The sequence below is a fragment of the Salarias fasciatus genome, chromosome 22 (assembly GCF_902148845.1).
Source record: "Salarias fasciatus chromosome 22, fSalaFa1.1, whole genome shotgun sequence".
Lineage (NCBI taxonomy): Eukaryota > Metazoa > Chordata > Actinopteri > Blenniiformes > Blenniidae > Salarias > Salarias fasciatus.
In genome coordinates, this window is record NC_043765.1 from 8493980 (window position 1) to 8519865 (window position 25886).

The window sequence follows — 25886 nt, forward strand, 5'->3', positions numbered from 1 at the left end:
CTGAGTGAGAGAAAAGCGTGTTCTCATTTTCAGTTGGGCAACAAGAAGCTGCTGAAACTATCAGACAATTAGTGATAAAGACTGCTTTCATTCACGCGCCGGTTTAAGGAGACCAGGTTATCTTGGAGAAGTCCAGCTGACCAGGAGTCAAACCAGGGTCCCAGCAGCTGGGAGCTTTTTACCCCGAGTGGTATTTGCCCCCGCTATTTGACCACCATATCGCCCGGAGGATTATTTGTTTAAAGATTAGCAATCATGAGTGATGCAGTAGGCTCGAACTGTTTTGTTTATGCTTGAGTGTAACTCAATGCTGTTCACTGGACTGTGGAATGAAACGGAGAGGAAAGTACGAACGCCATTCACGTGGTGCAAAGAGCTAATCTTCACTCGTTTATAATTATATTAATAGACTTTATGAATAACACACGCACAGATTTAAAAAAATATTTGAATTAAAACTTTTTTAGATTATTAAGACATTCAATTTTGTTTCTGCTTTTAAAAATCTGAAAATCTAAAAATAAAAAGTAGAAATATATTTATAATTAAATAATGAAGCATTTTGTCATGTTAATCCAATTTGCCTCCACACAAGGTTGAGCTTCTCAGTTCTCAAAAACTAAATGAGTATGTGAAAAACAAAATCGTTTTTTTGCATCTCAGTGATATAAAACATCACTCCTGTTCCACCTTTCCTCTCATGAAGCTTCTTTCCTATGTCAGGTTAGCAGCATTTCTCCCTTTTCAGACCAGAGACTGTGGAAGTCAGAGGAGGGAAAAACAGCAATGACATACAACAAAGGTCTCCGGCTAAATTTGAACTCGAGATGTTTCGGTCGCATGTTACACGCCGTTATACGATACTGTACATATTTAGACTGTTTGAATACCATCGTGGCTTTTTCCCTCCCTCCTTGTTGTAACAATCGCTCTCAAGTCATTATTGTGATATATTCCAGTTATCCAAAATCATCATGCGACACGCGGCTGCTGCCCCCAAGTCAAATTCCCATCTGGTAGAAGGATCTGAGAGGTAAACACGTAGAAGTAGAAGCTACAAATAGCAGGCGGGATGCGTTTGGGTGTGTGTTTCCTGGCATACTGTTTGGATTGATCTGACTTGTGGTTCCTGCACCTCCACTGCTGTTATCGCCGCTTGGCTTCTTGTTATCCTGCTCGCTGCACATCTCTGTCACTATCTTGACCTCCTTCCAGACTCTGAACCATCTCCCACGCCGTTTGGCTGCAACCTCCCGGCTAAATATAGAGCGTGGCCAATAGGACTGACGTAGCAGGAGAAACACAAACCTGGAGACAAGCTGTGCATTCAGGAACACTCAAATCCACTTGTTAAGACACGAACAGGCACACGCATAAGCTCACACATACACAGCATCTGTGTGAAACAAATCTGATGTGTTCACAGAGCGAGCAAAACCAGAACCTGCTTCAGACTGACTCCACACATTTCCCAAAGTCTTCCAGTCCACTGTGCAGTGGACTGTGAGTTCGATCACCACGCTGACATCAAGAAAAGGCAGAAAGACGAATCTATTGACCCTATTTTACTTTTTAAATCAGCAGAAGTAACAAACATATTACTGAAAATTAGAGCTGGATTACAGTTACTGTTTCCTGTTAGTTAGAATTAAAATGTTTTCCTGTAGTGTTGCTCGGTCACGTTAGCTGTCATCACTGTGTGGGTCAGTCTTATGAATGATTATTCACTCATTAGGACCCTGTCTGGGTGTCTGTTTACGAGAGAATAGTGCTCACAGCCACTGAAATGCAGCTTTTTGAAAATGCTCAAACTCCATCTCTATGGAAGAGGGGAAAACACAATTTTCTGAAAGTAGATGAGCAATAGCAACAATGTTTACCTGCAGAGCGTCATGGTTCCCAGTTCATATTCCCCTGAAACTTGGCAGTTTTATAGTTGAGAGCAACCGCAAACAGCAATCGATGCGAACATCGATGTGCTGCTCACTATTGTTAATATTCATTGCATACTGAGGTGGTTACAATGATGTTTTTCATTCAGAATTGGTTTATTCTGAACTGAGCAATTCAGAATTATATTCATGAGCTTCGCGTGTACATGAGAAAAACGAGTGATCTCAAATGCCGCTGGGTGTGAAGCGTTCTGATTGGACAGACGGCGGACGTGACGTACTTACTTCTCTCGGAAGAAAACAGTGTTGTGGCGGCGATTTTTTCTTCCTTCTCTCTCGATTCACTTTGTTGCAACAGCTGAAAATGTCCGCATTGTTATGCACCCGTCCACCAGCTCGTTTCATGAGATCCAGTTCTTCTAAAAGTCCCGTTAAATCATTCCTCTCCATACGAGTCCAATCGTGGGACGCCATCTTGGAATATTGTGTTATCACGGCGGAGCATGCGCAGAACGACCGGAATTAAGTCGCGCCTAATTTACATATAATTCTGCTTCCTAAGAAGAATAAACTGGCTTGTCTATTCGGATTCAAAGTTAATTCCGAACAAAATTTTCTGCTGTTTACATGGTCATTTTTGAGTGGGAAGGCTTTTTTCAGATTTATACAGGTATAAAAAGTTCCACGTAAACACAAAGACTGTTGCTTGCATGCATGTGTGTGTTTGGATTTATTCCAGAAGCCAACAACAACCATCTAATATCAGTTCTATATAAAACTTAGTTGAGTTAAAGTTATATTGGACAGCTGAAGCAAGATGCTTTATCTTTCAAATGCTAATACTTGAGATAAACTTTTTTGAATCAATGAAAACAAGAAGCAACAACACAGTTGAGATAAACGGTCAATATTCAGCTTTTAGAAATGCCGCAAATGCTAATAACACCTACTGTGAACAGCCAAAGAAACAAGCCCATAGAAACACCAGTAATTGTAACTGTGCAGGTAATATTTTACGACTAATCCCTTGTTACAGTTGGAGCGAGCATACAGTAACAGATTGCTTATTTTAGAAACACCTGATTCGTATGACCTTTCATTAATCTTAACGCAGCTGCCGGCCATGAAGGAAGAGTTTCACAGGATTATTCTCAGGACAGGTGGAAAATCCCAATAAACCAATGAAAAATTCTCCATGGCGGGCCAAAGAAATAGAAAACGTCTGCAGAGCTCCTTCCCACGTCATTTGCGCTGACATTCAATCACATGTGACCCGTTGCACTGTGCAGACATTTGGAGTCAGATTCAAGTCACAACCTCCTCCTCCCCCCGACAGTCATTCATTCACAGTCACCCAACCCAAGAAAATATACTCCTCGAAAAAGCATGAGCGCTACACAGCCAGTGAAGAGTACACTCATCGAAAACAGATATTGAGCTCTTCAAATTATGCCGCTTTATTGGCTTGTGTCCACATGCAGAAGGGTGTGGGGAAAATCAGCTGGACACTCCTCTCCAGGCTTTCTACAGTTACAGTGAAGACACGCCCAGATGGACATTTAAACTCTGTCAGTCCAAAACTGCATCTGAAGCTATATGGGAAACGACTGAGAATTTAGTGTATGTTGCCTGATGATCAGTCCATGAAAATCCTAAATCTTAATGTTGGGAAGACTGCTTTAGTTCATGGTGCCACCACAGATGACAGTCAGACTGATATTATCAAAGTTCCAGATGGAGGCGGCAAAAGTAGCGTGAATAATTACTTACATAACATACATAACCTCTCCAGTATCTGATTTTCAAATTACACTGGCGCCAAAATCTGTTGAGTGAGCCACTAATCAACAACCCTGAAGCAGAAAAAAAGTTAAACTAGTGGCGTTATTATGACATTTGTGATTAGAAGCTAAGCCGGTATGTATGCACAGACAAACAAGCCCAAAAAGCAAGTTTTTGTAGATGTGTGTGTTTTCATCAGCATCCTGTTGGTTCTCAAAAGATGACAGCGATGCTGCTGGTTGACCCCCGCTGTGTCCTGAATTGTAAACCGCAGTATGAACCCGTGTCTGCATTGCTCAAACTGCCCAGGTTGTCTCGTCTTGGGATTTCCCTCACTGGGAGCGAGCGAGGATTTGAGGACAAGAGGAAATGAGGAAGTAATCTTGAGTGACAGTTCTCCCCGCCGGCATATGGATGTCTGTCAGTGAGCCTGGAGGCGTTATCAGAGGCTGCAGGCGCGCTCTCTTCACCGCCAAAGAGCCCCGCGCCGAGAGACGGCCGGACACACACTTTCTGGATGAATGAAGGGAGGAAATGAAAATGCAGAAAGTCTTCACAGGTGGCACGCTCCTGTTGACTCAAGAAAGCTGACACGGGGTTGGTAGTCTTTATCGCTCCTCGCTATACGTGCTATATGGGAGACAACGCTGCTGTTTGCCGCAATAACAATGATAACAAGGATACACCAGAGCTGGATGGAAGGAATGAGAGGCAGACTTCACTAATTGCTGGATTAAGGCTCCTAAATGACGACTGGAAAGATTATTGCCTGCTGGTGTCGTGAGTCGCCTCACAGAAAGCAGTTCCCTGGTCTGGTTCTGGGGGATAAGAGGAGTTTCCATGTTCTCCCTGTGTAGGTCTGAGCTTTTGTCAGTTTACTAATCCCTTCACACCTGGCCTGTCTGGCGTGTTCTTTGGTCTTCATGTTGCTGTTTGTTCACAAATCCAAAGATATACTTATAAGGAAATTTACCACGTAATGAACTCAGAAAATGTTTAAACTTAAGGTTGCTGGGAGTGAAGGCTTCAGGAAGGTATTGGAATCTGTTGAACCTGAATACACCAAGTGTTTTATAAATGTTTCCCCCTTTTTGAGGAGTTGGCTTTTTCTTTAGACATGAAGTGACTACTTAAATGCTTTTATCCTTCATTTCTCCGTGAGCTACGATTGTTCTTGACAAAAGTCTGAGGACCACTCATGGCTTTGAGTGTAGCCATTACAAGTCCATTAGAGAAGATTCAAAATACTCGGTTCCATTTGCTTATTATTGAAACAGATTGGTCGCACGGAGAGAAAGCTCCACTTGCTCAACAAATGTTCTCTTTGTAATGTTAAGTGAGCCCCCCCCCCAAAAAAAAAATTAAAAAAAATAGCAGGTTCCGTACGTCTGTGCATAGTTCCAGAGAAAGTGAGCGTGCAGAACAGAGTCACACTGCAGACGTTCCCGGAGCAGAGCTGCACAAAGACATGAGAACTACACAGCAGCATCATAATGATTCCAGACCGAGAGGCCAACTAATTAAAACTTTGACACCAAATCACATTCCTCGCTGCTTCAACCAAACACATCTCCGTCTCCAGTGTGCTCCGCCAGCAGATCTATTGTCAGCGGGATGAAAAACTGTCACATTTCCCCTGGGCTGACAGTCCCTCCCTGTGTTTTTCTCCAGGGAGGATGTCGTCTCAGCGTTATTAAGAGACTGCACAGTCTTAATTACTACCTGTCACAGTCTGCTCTGTTTCCTTTTTCAGGGAGATTTGTGAGATCATTCTCTTCCGCAGCACTGCATCGAGACCGTCCATTTATCTGCTCTCTTAAAATGCCACTTCAGGTTTAAGTCTCTCCAACAAGTGACCTTTTGTATTTGTGTGAATGATGACTGTTACATCACTGTGAAAGCTATCACACACCTACCACATTAGATCGCTTTGCATCATTTCGCACTCATAACAAGCAACAGGGCAAGTAAGTCCTGCAGCATTGATGTGAAAAAACAGCTTAATTCAATGTCATGGATGCTTTCATGCATGTATGATGATGGTGTTACAGTGGATATGATTGACGTAGAAGCACACAGCTCCATCGTGTTGCTTGTTGACCGGTCCAGTCGAAACGGACTGCTGGCTAGAGAGAAGGACTGTTGTCAGCGGACTGAGTTTGCCGCCATCGTCAAGGATCATTTTTCACCATGTCTTCTTTTTTTGCTCTGTAAAGTTCAGTCGGTATGTTTCCTGGCGTCACGCCACATGAGGGTGAACGTAGGGAAAGCAAACATTCCTCACTGAATTAAATTCCCCTCAGTGGTGCCATGACTCACACATTAATGCTAATCAAGATTGCACACCGAAGTGCAATGAAGTTCCACACCGTCTCTACACTTACTGTGCTGGTTCCCTGACATATATTCTCTTACACTTCAGTTATCATATTTTGAGGACAATAAACAATGAAGGACGGTAAACATGACTGGTCGAATACCTGAGTTGCATGCTGTGGCGCACAAATCTAGGTCTGACAATCAAATGTAGACACTAAAAATTCCTTGAGGAATCTTCATGGAACAACAGATGCTGCATTGATCCAAATAAATACTCAAAAGCTTCTTCGATGAAGACATTTTTGCCATCTGGCCTTGCACAACAAGATCCGTGTCTGATTCTGAGAGGAGTTTGCATGTTTTCCCTGTGTGTGTTCCAGCTTCCTCTCAAACCAGAGCTGTGCTTGTTCGCTGTTAATTGATCATTAAGAATTGGCTCCAGTCCCTGAAACCGTAAGTTGGATGCATTAGAAAACTGTTCATGAATCGTTCTGAATGGGACACAAAAATGAACACGACAAACAATTTTTCATAGAGAACTTTATTGAATATATCTAGATATTTATATATGTATATATACCTTATATACTTTATCTTGTCCAGTAAGGATCTGTATATTGTATTGCTTCCCTTTGTCCATATTGTCCTTTACACATATCGGCCTGTAGAATAGACAAACACCAGTTTTCCATTTGGAGTTTCAGGTTCGGTGTGTGTCAGTAGCCTGAGTGTTGACTCGCGCTGGCTTCGATAATAATGGCTTTCGCTTCGAGACATGAGCCGAAAACGGAAGAACGAAGACGCCCGTTCTCGACCACGTTCCCAAGAACACTTTGAAAAAAGCTGAAGAATGCAAATCCAGGACAGCGTTTGTTCGTGATTTCGTGCTGAAAGAAGCACGATGCTTGTGTGTTGTGTTTGCGCTTAATGTTTACAGAGTAAAAACCACTGACGGCACCGACACAGACCTCACTAATGCCAGCACAAAGGCTACTGACCACATGTCGCAGGCAGGCACCAAGCCGTAATAGCCCAAAGTCACACAACTCCCAAACAAGAGAACATTAAGAATATCTATACATACCACCATCAAAATAAATAGAATAATAGAAATTCTATGTCCTACAGTTATACACTAGTCAGAACATTAAAAAACACTGATTATTAGGCTACGTTGGTAATGTCCAGAAAAAACAAAACGGAGACAAACGTATGATGAAAGAGCAACAAGAGGAAATATATAAAAATAAACACTGGAAATTGATATAGAAACTGTGTAAAAGGCTAAATGAAAGTGCAAATATAAATAATGACAGTTAAACAGTAAAGAAAAGCCAAAACATGTAAACAAGAATACTATCAGTAAAAAAAGAAAAAGTAGAGACTAAATTACCAAAAACAAAAGAAATTCACATTAAAATTTAAAGACGATACAAGGTTGCAAATTTTTATCATCAGCTCGTGCATCCAGGGGAAAAAGAAACAACACCAATGTGCCCTTGAGCAAGGCACATGATCCACCCTTATGTTACAGGAGAGCCACCTGGAAGCCCGCAGGAGTGGAAAGCATTCACTGATGAAAGACATTTGCTTGTATTTCTGAATTATTGACTGTTTTCACATTTCTTCTCCTGATTTAAAAATACTCAAATTTTTCTGGGGCTTCGTCGTTCTTCTTTTTTTAATAAATGCATGAAACGTTGTGATTTGGTAGATAACCAGGATAAAAGGGAAATGTTGAGTTTTCCTGAATATGTAAGAGAAATGTTCAACAAAATTAGGCTTAACTTGATACAGTCTGACAAAAAAGATTCATATTTCAAAAATAAAAATGTGTATATACATACATATATATATATATATATATATATATATATATATATATATATATATATATATATATAAATAAACCAACATAAAAACTGATGACATTATGAAGCTTAACTCATGAAAAATAATTTCTTGGCTCTGTTCTTCAGAATTCATTTGGAAAAATTAAAGCGATACTTCAACATTTTGGCAAATTGGCCCATTTAGCGCAATTCCTTAGTCATTTCGAACAGTATACTTACTTTATTTGTGAGGGCGAGCTGTTGTTTATTCAGAGGTCAGTCGGGGAAGGTTTTCGGGACGGACACAATGGAAGTGGATGGTATTTTGGTTCCCCTCGTCAAACTCATCAAATACACAATCCAACAACCCCAAAACACTTTGGTGGGCAAATTATAATCCGCACATTCACTACGCTGTGGAACACCAACAAATAATATTGTAGCGTTACGACACTAGAGCAAATACTGGGAACTACTTTTTCTTTTGAAATCACTACGCCCAGACAAGTAGTTCCGTCTTAGCAATCTTCGCATAAAAAACTCAATCTGGTAATTTTGCATTAACATTTTACAGCGTAGTGAATGTGCGGATTATAATTTGCCCACCAAAGTGTTTTGGGGTTGTTGGATTGTGTATTTGATGAGTTTGACGAGGGGGAACCAAAATACCGTCCACTTCCATTGTGTCCGTCCCAAAAACCTTCCCCGACTGACCTCTGAATAAACAACAGCTTGCCCTCACAAATAAAGTAAGTATACTGTTCGAAATGACTAAGGAAGTGCGCTAAATGGGCCAATTTGCCAAAATGTTGAAGTATCGCTTTAAGTAAATATTTGGCTCATTAATTTGGAATAACTCACCCTGTTTTCTCTCCCAGAGAATTTAACAATTGAGAAAAAAATGATATTGTGATATTACATGCACATTTATCTATTTCTTGACTGATTCGTTGATTGATTTATTATTACTGATTATTTATTTATTTATTGATTTTCCCAATAAAATATCTCCTGGTAATTCAAGAAATATAAATATGCTTTTCTGAAAAATAGTCTGTTCAAACTGTTTTGGCTTTGAGGAAATATACTTTGCCGTGTAAGACACAATTTCAACCTGATAAATACAAACATTTTTCATGACCAAACATGTTTGGGGTTTTCTTTTCGGAATAAACAACATTTGGTGTGAAAATGATAAATATTTTGACTTTACGCCTGTAGTAACCCCATGTTGAACTGGATAAGCGTCATATGAATTTTTTTTTGTCTGAATTGTTAAATCAGAAGGACTGACCCAGACCACAAAATTAAATTAATTCAGAAAAACTAAGCTAAATGGCTCATATGTAAATACAATACACATCCTGACAAAGCGGTGAGACACTGAGGATCTTTCAGCTTCCAGTTTCGGCATGTAAAGAGTGAAGCAGGACGCTGCTGAAAACGAGCATGCACGCTCAGCCAGATTCCAAAAACAACAAAGGTGCGAATCAAAATGAAATGTTTCAAATACAGATTATTTCCCTCTCACGTTTGTGCACATGCTTTCCACGTGACACCACTGAACTGAAGGTACACACGCAAGAGAAAGGAAAACACAGAAGTCATCGAAAGTAACTTTAAAAAAACCTACAAAAAGAACAAAGAACATTTCAAAATGTATAAATACCCTGCAATAACCATTACGATCATAGAAACACCAGCAACATGATAATAATACTCAAGGAGTTACAATCCTCATGTAACCTAGAGATGATAATCAATCACTCTGAATGAAAAGACAACCCAAAGATTACCATTTACAGACGTTATGTGCTTTCGTTGAAGTGAATGGGTCGATAATATACTCGATAATACATTTATTATTCTAGTTTCTGAAATAGTATATAGTTATAGCTAACAGAGAGATCGAGGGAGGAGGAACTGATGCTGGCGTTTGTGCTCTTTTCTCTCTCCCTCCTCTTACGATTGGTCGTCCCGAGCCCAGGTCGGGTTGAATTTTACTTCCATCGCAGCCGATTCAGTTCGTGTTCGGTTTTAAACATGAGTCCAGTGATCAGATTCAGAGTAAGTCAGTAGTTTCCAGAACATATATCAGAGTTGTTCGACCGTCCAAATAAGCTTCACTCCTCAAAAAATAGGTTGGTTAGAAATCACAGCGAGATAACCTCCTTTTTGAAGAACTATCAGTGTGCTATGTGTCTATTTTTAAGAATAACTGATGCACTTAGTTCACTAAAATGGGTAATATTTGATATCTGAGCAACGCGTGAGTTAATTTTCAGATTCGAACTAAAGCTCCGCCCCCTGAGTGTAAACTTCATGGAGCTCAGCCTGTCGCTCCTGTTTTCAGCCCTTTGTGGAAACACCCAACAGTTGCTGCCTTGAAGCCTTTGGTATCAGAACGTGAACATCGTAAGCAGTCATACAAGCCCTGTCGCCGGCAGTTAAACGCGAGAAAGTCCATCATCACAAACAGCCTCATTGGCATTAATTAAAAGATTCATCTGATCAATTTATGAGCTTAATGTTTAGTTGGTTAGCTGATGCTTTGTTAGTCACTTTAATTTATGAATACTACGAGGAATTACTTCACGTTTACATTACATTTAAGTGAAAATGAAAAAGCTCCGTTACTATTTCATTGAACTGCTGTTTGCTGAAGGACATTTTTTTTTGCAAACACTGTCAAAAAACATTGGCTACTCACTGGCTGGCTGTAGAAAATCCTAATTACAGGCTTAAGATGTATTACTTTTAATGTTAATTAATTAAATCTTTCACATGATTCGACAAAGACAGCAAAAACTTCCACTCAGACGAAGTTATTTGCTCAGATGGACGTCATGCTGCAGTGGGAATCTGGGACGACTGGCAGTGGCAACGGAGGCGTTCAGGGTGAAACTCAAAGTCCACGGCCGTTCCTTTCTCCAAGACTGTGGCAAATGCCCATCTGTCACTGTAATTACCTTTGAAGACACACAATGGAAAATAAATAGCTCGCAGTGTGGCAGCTTCCTCTGATGTGTGTGTGTGTGTGTGTGTGTGTGTCAGTAGGTTAGATACGGCTGAGGCCGCTCTCTCGGGACCAGAGGTCAAACAGATACTGTTGACCTGGATTTGGCAGGCAACTCATCACGTAGCAGCTTATTACTTGGAAAAAACGTACCCGTCTGCAGCTCTCTGTTCCTCTCAGAGCAGAAAAGTAAGAGACACTTGTTCCTCATACCATCTGGCCACTTTTTAACCAACATTTCTTGTAAAGTGTCAAACTGTGAGACGATTTAGAAAAGCACAAAGTGAAGTTTTAGTAACCGAGCGTGATGGAAAGACGCCTTAGAATTGGGATTTCTGAACAAAATATTATTCCACAAACTAGAACAAAGCAATTTTGTGTGTGTTCTGGGGTTTCTTGTAGCAATTACTTGTTAGATAAATGACAATGCTTCCCGGCAGCTGCACAGGGAGACTGGTGCCGCGGCACGACTCCCAATTTTGTCTCACTTAAATGAGCTTCGGCTGCAGCGGGGAAAAGGTTGTTTCAAATTTTCAAGGTCGAGACCATTTCTTAAGGCAGTGGTCAAAATGTTGTGGCATTTTATGGCTGTTTATGATGTTGGGAGTATTTATGGCGGCGAGATACCTCAGGCTCAAAGACAGAAACTTCGCTGTTGAAATGTCACCCACACATTTCCGGCCCTACTCTTTCATCTGGATGTTTTTAGTTTACATTAATCTCTTTTCCCCCTCTTCGCCGCCTCTCTGAGGTTTTAGACTGGCGTGGTTTTCCTGTTCAGTGTGTCTGAGTTGCTGTCGCGGTCCCGTTTGGCTGTGAGTCGATCCAGGGTTCCCACGTTGCCCCTGTCCCTCTCCATGGTGGCCGTGGAGATCGGGGCCGGCGCGGCCGGCGCGGCGGCCGACGTGGAAGTATTCAGCGGCGCCGTGTTTTGGGCTACGGCCGCCGCCGCCGCCGCCAGGTTGGACTTGGAGTGAGACGGGAGCGTACCGCTACTAATGGGCGCGCCTCCCCCTCCTCCTCCACCTCCGCTGCCCCCTCCTCCGCTCCCGCTGCCGCTGGAATCCTTGGGGAAGTAGTTGTGGAGCTGGTAGAGCGTGGCGCGGTCCACCGTGCCGTAGAGGGGCGGGGCCCCTCCCCCCAGGCTGCCCAGCTTGGAGTCCCTTGACAGGGTGTACATGGAGATGTCGCCGCCGCCGCCGCTCCCGCCGCTGCTGGTGTGGTGCGGGTTGGGCAGGGTGGCCACGGAGAACGGCGGGGCGGACGGCGGCAGGCTGAAGGTCTTGGACGCGCCGATGGGCGAGGTCTCCTGCGAGCGCGGCGGGTCGGTGGAGCGCGAGCTGGAGCGGGAGCGCCGTCTGAAGCGGTAGCTGGGCAGGCGCAGCATGGCGTGCGTGGTGCTCTTGAAGAGGTCGGTGCGGGAGCGGCAGCGCAGCTCCTTGTTCTTCTCGATGTAGATGTTGACGGCGAGGACGCCGACCATCTCGGCCAGGATGAAGGACAGGCCGCCGAAGTAGAAGGACCAGCCGTAGGAGTAGTGCCACTTCTTGTCCTCGTCCTTCTTGGGCGAGATGTCGCTCAGCGCCGCCGAGATGTACACGATCACGCCGATGATGTTGCTGAGGCCTGAGAAGAGACACGAGACTCCTGAGTGCTGCTCTGGGAAAAGCTCACCTGCAGCTTCATTAAGCTGTTCTGCAGGCAGAGACGCTGAGCGCGCGTTCATTCAATTATCCTGACAAGAAGTCGGCACAGCGTGAAGCCCGGCTCACATAACACACATTAAAACCTTCAATGATGATTGCTTTTGACTGATCATTGCGAAAATGCAACATTTACCATCCATTTACTTCTACTGGAAGGAAAATGATCAATTCAAGGAGACGTTGAAGAAATTCTGGAGAGGATCCAGAGAACAGTGCAACGACTTTATGCACTGTTCTGAGGCTATCGATAGCCATCATTTCTCCAATAGCAGTACTGAGTCTCTTGTAGACCTCTGAAGGTCGGCTGGGGTTAGAACCTCCATGGGACCATGTGTGAGCCTTTGTCCCTCATGACCTGCTGTTAGTTTATTGCTTTTCCTTCTCTGTAGCACTTTGGAAAGACGCTGACCGCTACAGACCAGAAACACCTCACAGGAGCTGTAACTCACTGAAATCATTATGTCTGTTTTACTGCTGATCTGAATTTTCACTTGTTGCCTTGTGTATGACTCACACTCACAGGAGATTAATCAGAACCTGTCAGAGGACACAACGTTAACACTGATTGCACTGTATCACACTGTGCGTTCGAGTCCTGCGTGATTTATGACACTGGCAAGTTTGTGTTCCTCCAAAAACACAGAAGAAAGTTTGCTCTGAACTGCATGTGTACCCAGGAGAAAGTTTTCTTCCGCCTATCAAGAGAAGCACTGAAGTCTCTGCCAAAACAACAGCAAAGCTGTAGTCTCACCTGCGGCTACAAAGAGGATCCCTCCGCCGAGGATAATGTTCCTTTTGCTCTTGTAGAAGCTGCTGGAGGCAACGCACACTCCACCCAAGAGGAGCAGGATGGCACTGAGGATGGGGAAGATGCTGGAGGCTCTCACCACACCTGCAGACAGCAGCACCGTCCACAGTCACAGTTACTCACAGCTCTCAGGTTCTCTGTTGCAGCTGATTTAACAAAACGTACACTTTCATAGTATTAGCGCATTAAACACAGACTTGTTTCTGAGGTTCAACAGCTATTAAAGGTGCTAAGTTAAAACGCTTTTTGACACTTCTGGGAGAAGAAAGTGTTACTTCAACAACAACTGCTACTTTATGTGTTGAATATATAGCTTCTACAGTTCAGACTCAGCCTTTTGCAAGAAACAACATGCAAATATGTTTGTATTTAAATTGTGTTTAGCTGCGGTGAGTTCTTTTTGAATTCATACAAGCTGCTTTGTGGGATCCACTCATGTCTTGTGGCCCTCTACGACCAGGATTTCACACTGCAGACTGGTTTAAAATGCTCCAACACACTCGGCTGCCTGTCCAGCTTCCTGCAGTGCTTCGTAATGACACATTTGTCAGGTTTTCATTTTTCATACTCTGCTGATTCCTCTTGGGGAAGTTATTCCTCTACAGTGAAGCCATCCTGCTTCTCGGAGCAGGCAGCCATTGTGTGGCACCCGGGGAGCTGCTGGGGGTCAAGGGTCATGCTCAGAGAGGCATGTTTTCCATGTGCTGCCTGACTTTTCTCCTCCCAATATGCAAACACATGTTTATCTGATCTGGAGGTGTGCCTGGCTGCATAATTCCACCTGAAAAAACACAGGATCTAATAAACGTACATAACTATTGTGTCAAAAACGTCCCGCATTGCAACCAGCTCTAGTGTTTCAAAGAGGTGATGTGCATTGAAGGAAATATCAAACAACTCTCACGAGCAAAATGTGGCTGCAAAATATTGTCCTATAGAAAAAAAAAATCCTCCATTTTCAGCCGTCTGCAGATACCTCGGATATATGAGCAATGTAGATAAGGAAGAGACATTATAGAAGATTAAAATGCTGAAAGGCTCCATCGCAGGCAGGGACTGGGAGAACAGCAGAGCCTTCAAATTTTCAAGGTGACTCCAAGCTGCTGCTGTTTGCAGAGACAAGCACACATTTACCGAAGCTCCTGCTGCATGTTATTCTCGCAATCAAGTTTGATTTTTTTTTTAGATCAAAAATGTGAAAAAAAAAAAAGAGTGAGGTCAGGGGTTCTTTGCCTCTTCAGCTCAGCGTATGTTTTATTTGATAAGCAGCTGATGGGAGAGACCGCCGCGTGGAGTTTGAATAGAGAGTTTTGTAGTAATTTTCTGACCTCCGGGACGCTCGGATGAGAAACACTCGAGAGAATAATGAGTCATGAAATTAAGTAAGTGCCACTTCCAGTGAAGTAGAATTTTTAGTCCTCTTTTGTTTGTTAAAAGTCGAGCTGAAACAATTATTATTATAACTGGCTTATAGAAAAAAGCCGGAAATGGACAAAAATGGGACACAATTTACTATTGGGAATATAAAGTCAATGAATATTTCACTGAAAATAAACTCTATTAGTTATGTAGGACAGTATCTATTGTGGTGATTGCTAGAATCTCACTCAAGTGTGTAAATAAGAACAATTTTTTGTGTTTTAGGTGTCCAACAGCAGCTTTTCTCAACAGTCGTCTTGGAGCAGCTCTGCAGTTCAAGGAAACATATTTTCCAATAAGCTTCATCCTGGATCTGTTTATAAAATTTCATCCTTGCATTCACAATCTACTGTGTTTTTTACATTAACAATGGCAGCCACCAGGATTAAGAAAATACCCTGCAAGATCCCTTTCAGGATTTCTCTAAATGTGTGTGCAGACAGAAAGAGTTCTGGTTGCACAGAAAAGCAGACACGTGACTTTTAAATAAGCATCTCAGCCCGCTCCACGGAAATAAACATATTTATGTAATGTATAGACGTGAACTGTACTCTGGAAAGCAAAAGGTTGAGAGCTGCAGGAACTGAATCTGCAGCCACAATGGAGGCAGGATGTGAAACCTGAATCCGGAGCTGAAAATAATCCATTAGTGAAGGCTGTTCTTTCAATCCATCTGTGAGGAAAAAACACTTTCTGTACACCCCCAGACTCCCAACCTCATGCACCTGGACACACACACACACACACACACACACACACACACACACACACACACACACACACACACACACACACACACACACACACACACACACACACACACACACACACTCACACACACACATCCGTGCATTGATGTCCGCCCACCATCCCCTTCTGTCCTCTCTGTATCTGTGTGTGATGGAGACTGCAAGCGTGTGTGTGTGTGTGTGTGTGTGTGTGTGTGTGTGTGTGCGTGTTCATATTATCTAATGTCTATAGCTGCTGTGAATTTGTTGTGTCACTCACGCAGCAGATATTCCGCAGCATCTTGGTCGTAGTCGGCGTCATCGGGGAAATGGTTGATCTGGGAACACACTCCCCTCTTTAAGCCTGAGGAAGAGGAAGACGGTGAAGGGTAAAGTCTGAGGAAGATCAAGAGCATCGAAAAGAGTGGAATTTACGAGAAAGGGAGGCAGAAATGATAAAGAAAGTGGGAGACGCGCGTGTGAGATGAGGCAGATGAGACACTGGAGGAAAAAGATAACTATACAGGAAAGTGGATGTCTTTAAAAAAAAAGGTGGAGAAAGTAGTTTGAGAGAAGTGAGAGACATATGAGCAGTGGAAGACATGGCGGTGATGCCGAGGGAGACAGAGGACAGACGCACTGATGATATATTTTGACTCTCTGGTGCTGAATTTCATGATTCTATTGTAGCCACTGTTGTGTAGGAGAGCATGTAATTAACAATATTTGATTTTAATGACGGCCAGTTTGCACACCAAAATAACATGCGCGCACCGCCATGTGATTTCCAACTAACATATGTAACCTGAGTGAATTAGTCAACAGAATGACCCACACTGAGCTGACAGCTCAACCAATGTGTCACAGCAACGCTGCAGTAATTCAGCTCCGTGAACATCATGAAGACAGGCTCACTGATGGAGAACGGTAAAAAGGAACTTACATGAATTCATCTCATAATCTACCGTTTCTGACAGCGAACTACTGGCAGCATGATGAAAATATACTGGATATTCACAAGCACATTTTGACTTTTTAAATCTTTAAATGATGACTTCCACAGGCGAGGAAAAAAAAAAACCCTCTGAGCAAACAAGGTTCGTACCATAAGTGAAACACTGAGCATTTTCACAGAGAAAAAAGCTGTAAAACAGTTTCTAAACTCAATGAACTCCTGCTGCATAATATTATAGAACTAGAAATTCAAGAAATGTCCCTATATGTCTCATTTGAAGGCAATAAAATGAGACAAAAACATATGTTCAAGACAGTGACACTTTGCCTTTGTGAACAGTATTTTCTTGTATATAATGTGTTGATTTATGCAACTGACATTTTGATTCAATTTATCTATTGTGCAGTAAGCTGACAAGCACAATAATGCTGTATGTGCATCACAGTCAGTGCAGCTCGAAATCTCGTAACAGAGAAAACATCCAGTCTGAACTGTGCAGCAACACCAAGAACACATAAACATTAACTTGAAGGAACAAGCCATAAAATTCACAACAAATAAGAAGTGACAAGTTAAAAAAGAGTATTTTAGGATTATGCAGTAAAAATTGGACGTATCATTGCATTAAATGCACGGTGCTTTCCTGTTGCACCGAGCGCCTCACCTGATGTTTCAGATCGACGTGTAGCCAAAGAATTTGACTCGGAGCTACGAGCCGCACCTGCTGCTCCAGTCTTGTCATTTTGTATTTTCAGTGGGTGACAGCAGGGTGCACCGTGGCCTCCGGTCGCGTCAGGTCTCACTACAGACTTCTAGCATATGCTGCAGGTCGCTGCCGTTCGCAGGAATATTCAGACACTTTCAGTGAGAACAGTTTTACTTCTTTTCTTTGTAGTTGCAATCGCCTCAGATAAAAGCTCTCAGATAAAAATTTTGTATGATTATTCGAGCACTGAAGTATGTAGAAAAAATAAGAGGTTACTCATATAGGAACAACGTGATGAGGCCTTCAATATTAGTACAAACTGACAGGTCACTTATGAAAACTACAAAAAAATGTACCATTAAGATTTAATAATAAGACAAATAATGTAGGCCAGGCTCATTTACTGGTAAACCTGCTGTTTAGATGACAATTTGCAAAATGTACCTTTCTATTCATAGAAGATTTTTTTTTCCAGGAACCGTTCCTCCAGCTGTCATTTTCACCATGCCGCTGCAGATGTTTGCACCTGACCGATCCCATCATGTCTTCCCCATAATGACCTCGCCAAGACCCCAGAAGGTTAAAAAGCACACCAACGACACGGACAAACGCGAAGCAGTATATCACACTGGCAGTGCGTGCGCGCACGTGACCGTGCTTATGAGTAAGGGAACACCTATTTATGTCTGTTCCGGTTACACTGATGGGCACACTGACCGCAACAAGACCCTCCAGTGACAAACACATGAGAAAAACACGCATGCACACAATGCACGTGAAGGTTTACGCACAAGCATCCGTGACGCGTGCGCGCGTGCGGCCGTACCTTCCAGGCAGCAGATCCTCCAGAGGCCCGAGTGTGTGAGCGCCCCGGGGTCTTTCTTGTCCTTGTTGTTGGAGTCGTCCTGGGAGGAGTTGGCCGTGCTGTTGCAGATGAAGGCGCGGGCGTACAGCCAGTAGTCGGTGCCGATGGCCACGGTCATCAGGGCGAAGGCTGCGAACGCTCCCATGGTGGTCAGCAGCACCTGGATGCCCCGCTCGCACCACACCATCGCCGGGCGGGGAAGGAAACTGATATCTGGAGATCACACAGACAACGGCGTCAACGAGGGGAAACTGTAGCTCCGACCGACGCTTGTGATGCTTCTGACACAGAGAAAATCTGATGGTGACCGCCGCACCAACTGTATTTAATGCCTTTATATGATAACACAACATCCCATCATCATATGGCAAGATTGAAATTACTTGACTGTCAGTCCATATTTTTGGTCTCTACTAACTGTAGAGAAACCTCAGAAAATGTTGATTTAACAGTGTCAAAGCAGCTTTTGCCTGTCATTCACATTTCAGACTAGATTACTTTTTTCCTTTTTAATCTTGACACACTAAATACTTTTTTTCCTTCAGCTTTACAATAGCATTTTTCTGTTTATAGGCTCCCAACAGCTTTGAGGTGTTCCTGCCTTTGCACCACAATAGGCCTGCTCACCAGCTACAGTCGGCTCAGGCCCCGTTTATATGACAATGCTTCAAGTGAAAATGCATTTTTCGTTTTCATTTCTTAACATTTTCAGGTTCAAACAGCAACGTTGTACAAATGATGGCCATTCAGATGGAAACGCCAGCATGATGGACCACAATCTAGTGTTGTTGGTTGGATTTGGATTTGAATTCTCAACTATAAAGCGACCAAGTCCCAGGAGAACATGAACTGGGAGTCGAGACACTATGGAGGAAAACATTGCTCTTGATGTCCATCTACTTGTTAATGTGCAGCAGAACTATTGCCTTGCATTGCATTTTGGAAAAGTTGTGTTTCCCTTCGTTTCCAAGGAGACAGAGTTTTATTTTTGTGATTTGTCGTTTGCCACACATCCCGGAAGGCTAAACGATTTCCATATGAGCATCCCAAAATGGGCATGCAATCAGTTCTGTATGTACAATTTATGCATTGAACTGTCAAATGTTTATTCATGCAGAGATGTGGCGTCCCTCACGGGCGGCTGGAGGTGACAGACAGGAGCCGCTGGTGGGATGGAGCCTTCCTGCAGCATCCTGTGTGAGCGCAGTGAGCCAGCTCCTATGATAAAAAAAAACCTGCACATACGCACACAGCCTGGAGCAGTAAAGAAACGTTGGCAGCCAAGGAACAAAATGCCTCGACCTCGCTGCATCAACCGAAATATAAAACTTCAAATATTGTTGCGAAACTGAACTCAGGAGGGGAGAGGTGGATCAAAATATATGATGAAGGTTTCGCTGCGTTTCGTGGCTTTTCTCAGCAACTGGTCGCCACATTTCAATCTGATCTTTCTCCAACACAAATCGGAGACATTCCCATTTAAGAGATAATAAATGACCAAAACGAGGAGCAGCAGAAGGAAACTGTCATCTGAGAGAAGACCATAAGTCCTGCAGAGGACGGCCAAAGAAAAACTGCAAGGTTCCTGCAGGCGTCGGCTAAAGCAGGAGGACGAGGAGACAAGTGCCGAAGAGTGGAGAGAGAAAGAGGAGAGAAGAGACATAAATCTGAGCTCAGAGGTGAACGGAGAGGGGCGACAAGAGGAAAATTGAGATACAACACGTCTGTTGTGCTTCAGGAAACATAAATGGAAGTGCAAGGACAAGAGGAAGGAGGTGTGTGTGTGTGTGTGTGTGTGTGTGTGTGTGTGTGTGTGTGTGTGTGTGTGTGTGTGTGTGTGTGCTGGGGGTCTGTCTCACTTCACCATTTAGCTCCTCCATGAGGTCTATCTCTTTCAGTGAGCTGTGTGAGGATATTTCAACACTAAAGTCAGGAGAAACACATATATGTGCCACAGTCACACATTTTTAACCTCTTCTAGCTTTTATAGTCATGAAGTCTGGATTCATAACTCACTGGATTCCCTCAAAGGTTGCTGTTTTTGAGAACCACTGCCCTCCTATATATCTGCCTTATAAGAACCTTCAATATGACTTCCTCAAAGACTTTGACATGTGTTTGAGAATCTTTTTTTATATGTACAATTCTCACGTCATCTTCATTTTATTTTCCAGATAAATGCATCAACCAATGATTAGCTTCACAATTTAAGAAAAAAAAAAATGCAGAAGGCTACCAGATAACCAGTGAGAAGTGATGAGAAAACATGATTTTGAAAGCGTTTTAAAGACATGTAGAGAGTACTTTAAATGACCTGAAATGTATTTGATCATACAGACATGAAATATCCTTCAACAACACCAGAGTTTAAACCATGTGAAAATTAGACAATGAGTGGCCTGTAAAGGGTTAAACAAAGTGTCGCTTTTGGGGACGTAGCAGGAAAAGCTACACCAGGAAAGTTTTCAATTAACCAGTTAGCTAACGTCAAGCCGGCCCGGGGCGTTAATTCTCAGTATCTACAGTTGGAGGGGAGAAACGGGAAGCATGATAATAATCGTAATTAAAGCAACAAAATGCACGACAGTGAAGAAGAAAATAGTAAGATTAAAAATTATGGTGTTTTCAAAAGTGATTTGAAAGAGGATAGGGTTGGGTTTTCATACATGGGCTTTGCTGATGTTTAATCAAGCTGGAAGCGCTGAATAAAGATGGTACAAAACCAGTTACTGCTGAACATCCTGAAAGCCACCGAGTCTGTTTAACAAATTCAAAAGAGAAAACTTCTCAGAAGGAGGAAAAACTCAAACTAATCCAGAGAGAGAACAAAGAGTTCAGAAGCCTGAGCCCGAGGCAGGAAGCAGAAAAGTTTACAAAAGGAGGTAAAACAGGAGTGAAAACATCAGGCAGCGAGAGAAGACGGCCAAATGAGCGGCAGCAGCCTGGAGACGGCTCTTATACACACTGGGAGTGACAAGGCACAGCTGACAACAATAAGGGGAAATCAGGGGAGCAGAGAGAGAGCAGAGGACACGAGGAACCGGGAGAAAACTAGAGTCATGTCATGAGCAGTGATGGAAGACTGAAAATATGTAAAAGCAAAGAGAACATTAAATCATACAGCCTACGGTGTAAAGGCAGGCGGATGTTCCTCAACTGACAGTTTACTGTATTAAAGACTATTACCGCCGCACGGCGATGGTTTCTTTTATCCTCCGACGTTTACGTTCTCAAAACAGATTGGATCGGAGTAGAGTTCCTCCAAAATCAGAGCTTTAGTCTCTTCAGTAATTATGGGAATGAGGAGGATTAAAGAACTGTAAGTAAGAGTAAATCCCCGAGGTGACGATGATAACGTTTCATGCTCTTCAGTTTCAAATTGCGATGAAAAACTTTACTTTCTGTGACAGTTTAAAACCAAGCGTTAGAGGCCGGCGGTTGTGTGTGAATGTGAGTTTGCGGGATGGACTGGTGTATCCTCCTGATCCGACTCCCTGCAGCTCTGTAGTGGATGAGGCAGGAAAGATGGATGGACGGACAAAGTTTAGAGTTAATCTGAGGTAAATTATGCTCAAGTTATTGCAGATTCCCATGGAACAGATTCTGCTAGGTTTATTGAAAACCACGAACGCTGATCTGTTCTGAGAAACTCACTCAAAGCTGCAATTTGTATTCACACGGCGGCTGAAGGAAGGTTAATTTAAACAAATCGATGGCTTGAAAAATATGAATTCCCCCCGCGAGGGCTGTTAAACTGTTTGGCAAATTCAGCCGTCCTGCAGGGCATTTCAATGGCAACCGAAATCCAGAAATAACAGGAGACCACTCTGCTGGCTTGACCCCGACAGCCACCTGTCTGCTGGAGCATGCATAAGGTGGACAGACTGAAAACAGTAGTGATTGTGGAGTTGTACCAGGCAGTGTATTTACCTCATGTGCTTTGATAGTTAGAAGACTTCGCTGCAACTGGTGTTTGATCGGTTAAACTGCATCAAATTAGATTTAAATCTGGTTGCACATCACATTATCAATGTACTTTTCCTTATTCTAGTTGTGTCACTCCACAGTGTTTTTATCTCGCAGTGGGGAAACCCCAGTTCAGTGCATTCTTTGGGGGGTTTTCTGTGTAGAGTTTGCATGTTTTCCCTGAGGATCTGTGGATTTTTTTTTATTGAAGTACTCTGTTTCCCTCCAATAAGATTCTTGCTGTGATATTCTAGTGATCCGTCCAGCTTGAATCAGTTCCACCCCCACCGGCAACCTGAGTTCAATATAGAGCTGTACAGAAGGTGGATGGAGGATTCTTGGTGGTTTTTCACCTCTTGCAAAGTGTCACATCTGAGAAGTTTCTCTCATCCAGGTAAAAAAAAGACTACATCTGAACAAAGACACATGTGAGAGCCATTATGTTATCTAATCCTGCAGTCTTTCCCTCAAGAAATAAAGATGAAAAGCACATGCAGAAATGATAAATAGGACATTTCCTGAGCTGAAGAGGAATTAAAATTCTAAATCATGATAAATTGATCAACTGTAAATGTCCCAGTTGCAAATTTGGAGGACGCATGCAGAAAACTTATCTCCTTGTAATAATATGCTTGTATTTGGCTACTCTGATTCCTTGAGCAGTTTAAAAACATGCATAAAAGGTTAACTGGAGACTGAGAATCATGCGCGCGTGTATGTGTGTGTGTGTCTGTCTCAGTGATGGACTGTTGATCTGTCCAGACTGTCATCTGTCTTTAACTCGGAGTCTGCTGGGATCCGCTCCAACACTGCACGGCCGGCGACAGAAGATGGATAACAACTGACGTCAAATCCTGACATCGACTAAAACGCGCCACTGGAAATGTAAATGAGACAATGCTTTCCACGGTGTGATCCTAAATGTTTGCTCAAATTAGCTTCACAATAATTAACAATTATTTTATCTGTTTTATTCTGGTCTGCAGGTAAAGAAGCTTTAAGCACTGAAAAAGTGGGATGATTGTTATTTTCTTCCCCCTGAGAAGGAGGCAGTTCAGCAGAGGAGGGGATAAGAGGAGCAGGAGGAGGAGAGATCCCTTCATCCCAAAGAAAGCTGCACTCTATCATTAACACTGTTGCCGGAATTAAATCTTTTTTAGATTAATCCAATATTTGTAACTGACATAAGTAAAGATACTTACACAGATTTTCCGTTGTAGATTTTTCAAGATTTATTTGTTCATCATCCATTCGACAACAAATATCTGGACGTTCTGAATCCTTACATGAGTTAAAGTACTTTATTATTTGTTTCAACATCGAGAATGATCCCTCGAAAATAAGGTTTATATGTAATTTCTAGTTTTATTTCAGTAACTTTGTTTCCAATGCAAACTTTTGATACAAGCTCAGGGTCTGTACCATTCCCAATGATTTCATGACTAACAAAAAAAAGTATTACTCAAACAATAACGTGAGTGCATATGACATTACCACAACCACAAAACATTTCTGAAGTCATTTAAACAATTAAAAATGCGTAATATTTAAAATCTTGCGCATTTCGATGTGTTTCCAAGTGTTTCTGGCACCTCTTTAAATAATTGATGGGATTTTCAGACAAACTTCACTCAACATCCAACTAAAAGATGTGACTTTCGCCAAGACATCACGTGAAAGACACAACAGGAAAAGCAGATTACTGATCACGCTGGTGTGGCAGCAACAGGTTTTCTCTGCTCTCTTCAAACTGTTAAGTCACGTACAAACGTACAGTCGAGTCTGGAGGGTTTAAAGCTCGAAATGAAGCCAATTTGATTTACTGTGTTTTGTAAAACAAGGCCACTGTGCATTAAATTCTGTTGCATCCAGTGTGGACAACCAGAGGTGACACTGCCGAGCGTGTTCTCACTGCGCTCCGTCCTGATTGGCTCGTTTCATCAATAATTAAAAAGAACAGATAAATATTGTTCAGAACAGCTTCCAGTGAATGTGAAAACAATTCATTTAAGAAGGAATGACACATCAAGTGTCAGGTGGATTATTTCCACATTGCAATGAGTGTTTCAATTATTATTTTTTAAATCGCATTTTTATTGATAAAGCCGTCTCTGATCTGAACAAACACTTATCCTGGTTACACCCATGCCAGCACAGATTAATGTTAGTCACTTCTGGATACAGACAGCTGTACACAGCTGGACCCGTGTGTGTGTGTGTGTGTGTGTGTGTGTGTGTGCTCAATTGTGATGGTTCATGTTTGAATGTTCTGGTATATTTGTGTCAAGTGTGATTATTCATGCTTACAAGAATCCACGTGTGTGTGTTTCTTATTTGTGCACATCAGTTGTTGTGTGTACGTGTGTGTGTATGTATATAAAGATGATTCTCTATGTGATCACATTCATGTGTTTGTTTGTGGCTGGATGTCCATGTATGTATGTGTCATTTAAGTAAACATGCAAACAGGAATCCACATGTGTCTGGTTGTGTGTGAGAACACATGCACATCTGTGTGTGTGTGTGTGTGTGTGTATTACCTGAGGGCATGTTTCTCCCTTTCGCCTCCATCTCCTCTCCCCCCTGCTGATGCTGTTCTTCTTCTTCTGCTTCTCCGTCAGTGAAGAGCGCTCCGTAGCCCCGGTCCGAGCCGCCTCCATCCACCGTTTATCCTTCGCTTTTCTCGCCCCTTCCCCTTCTCTCTGTCGTTCCTCAGTCACTTTTGCTTCCTTCTTTTTTGCCCTTCTCCTACTCTTCTCTCCCCCTCAGCTTCTAGCTTCTTCTCTTTTTTACCTTGAGCACTCCTTCGCTCCTTTCCAGCGAGTCAAGCGAGGTGGGGGGGGGGGGGGGGGGGGTACTTCACTTGGCGTCCTCTCCTCTCATTGAATTGTCACGGCAGTCATCTTAGCTACAGAGAGAAGCAAGAGAGAGGTGGCAGTGAGGGCGGCGGAGGGGGGGTTGGTGGTGGTGGTAAAGTGCAGACGAGAGAGAGGGAGAGAGTGAGGAGAAAGACGGAAAAGAGAGGGACAGAGGCAGAAGATGAGCGAGGGAAGCGTGAAAGAAGGAGATGAGAAGATGAGATGGGGTGGGCGGGGAATCGATTAACGAACGTGACACGAGTCTTCAAACCAGGAGAAGCTCCTGGACGGGAAGCGTCTCTCGAACAGGCATGTTTTCTATAGGAAGGTGACACCATGCCGTCCAAAAACAAACAAACTGCAGCGGTATCGCTGGCATGAACAGAGAGAGAGACAGAGAGAGGTGGAGATATCAAGCAATACAAAAAAAAAAGGCGATGCGAGAGAGCGTGCTCTATTTCATTGCCATGGCAACAGTGAATTCCAAAGTCTATGGTGAAGCTGGTGTGTGTGTGTGTGTGTGTGTGTGTGTGTGTTGAGGGGAGTAGAGGGATGGATGTAACAGCTGAGAGGATTTTACTGATTAAAAAAAACAATCACAGGACTAATACGGCAGCAAAAAGATTCTACGTGTGGAGAGCTGCACACGTGTTAGCGAGATTTGTGTCTAATCAGGTGTGTGTGTGTGTGTGTGTGTGTGTGTGTGTGTGTGTGTGTGCAATGTAATTTGTATACGCACACTTATATCTGTGCATTCACTGATCAGTGAGTGTGTGATGACATTTGAGGACTGAGGATTCTGCATGCGTCCATTGATTTGTGTGTCAATAGCACAGTTTATACATGCTTACTCAGATTAATCCAAACATGTGCATGATATGTGTTTGTCTTTGTTGAAATGTGTTAGTACATCAATTTGTTCATCTGTAGTGAATAAATGTGAATACTTAGATCTATGTGTACGAACATCCGGATGTGCGTACCAAAATGTGTTCGTATAATCACATTTGTGTGTGTAATTGGTTTAATAGAAA

The 25886-nt window shown here is 42.8% G+C and overlaps 1 protein-coding gene across 1 annotated transcript; it reads right to left on the reverse strand.

Moving 5' to 3' along the window:
* Positions 1 to 11541: 11541 nt before the first annotated feature.
* On the reverse strand, positions 11542 to 25118 carry LOC115409215 (voltage-dependent calcium channel gamma-4 subunit-like). The gene is made up of 5 exons (XM_030120278.1): positions 24535 to 25118; positions 17990 to 18241; positions 15783 to 15866; positions 13299 to 13439; positions 11542 to 12467 (listed from the first exon to the last, which is right to left on the reverse strand). The coding sequence occupies exons 1-5, from the start codon at positions 24563 to 24565 to the stop codon at positions 11596 to 11598; spliced, it is 1380 nt and encodes a 459-aa protein (XP_029976138.1). The 5' UTR covers positions 24566 to 25118; the 3' UTR covers positions 11542 to 11595.
* Positions 25119 to 25886: the final 768 nt, after the last annotated feature.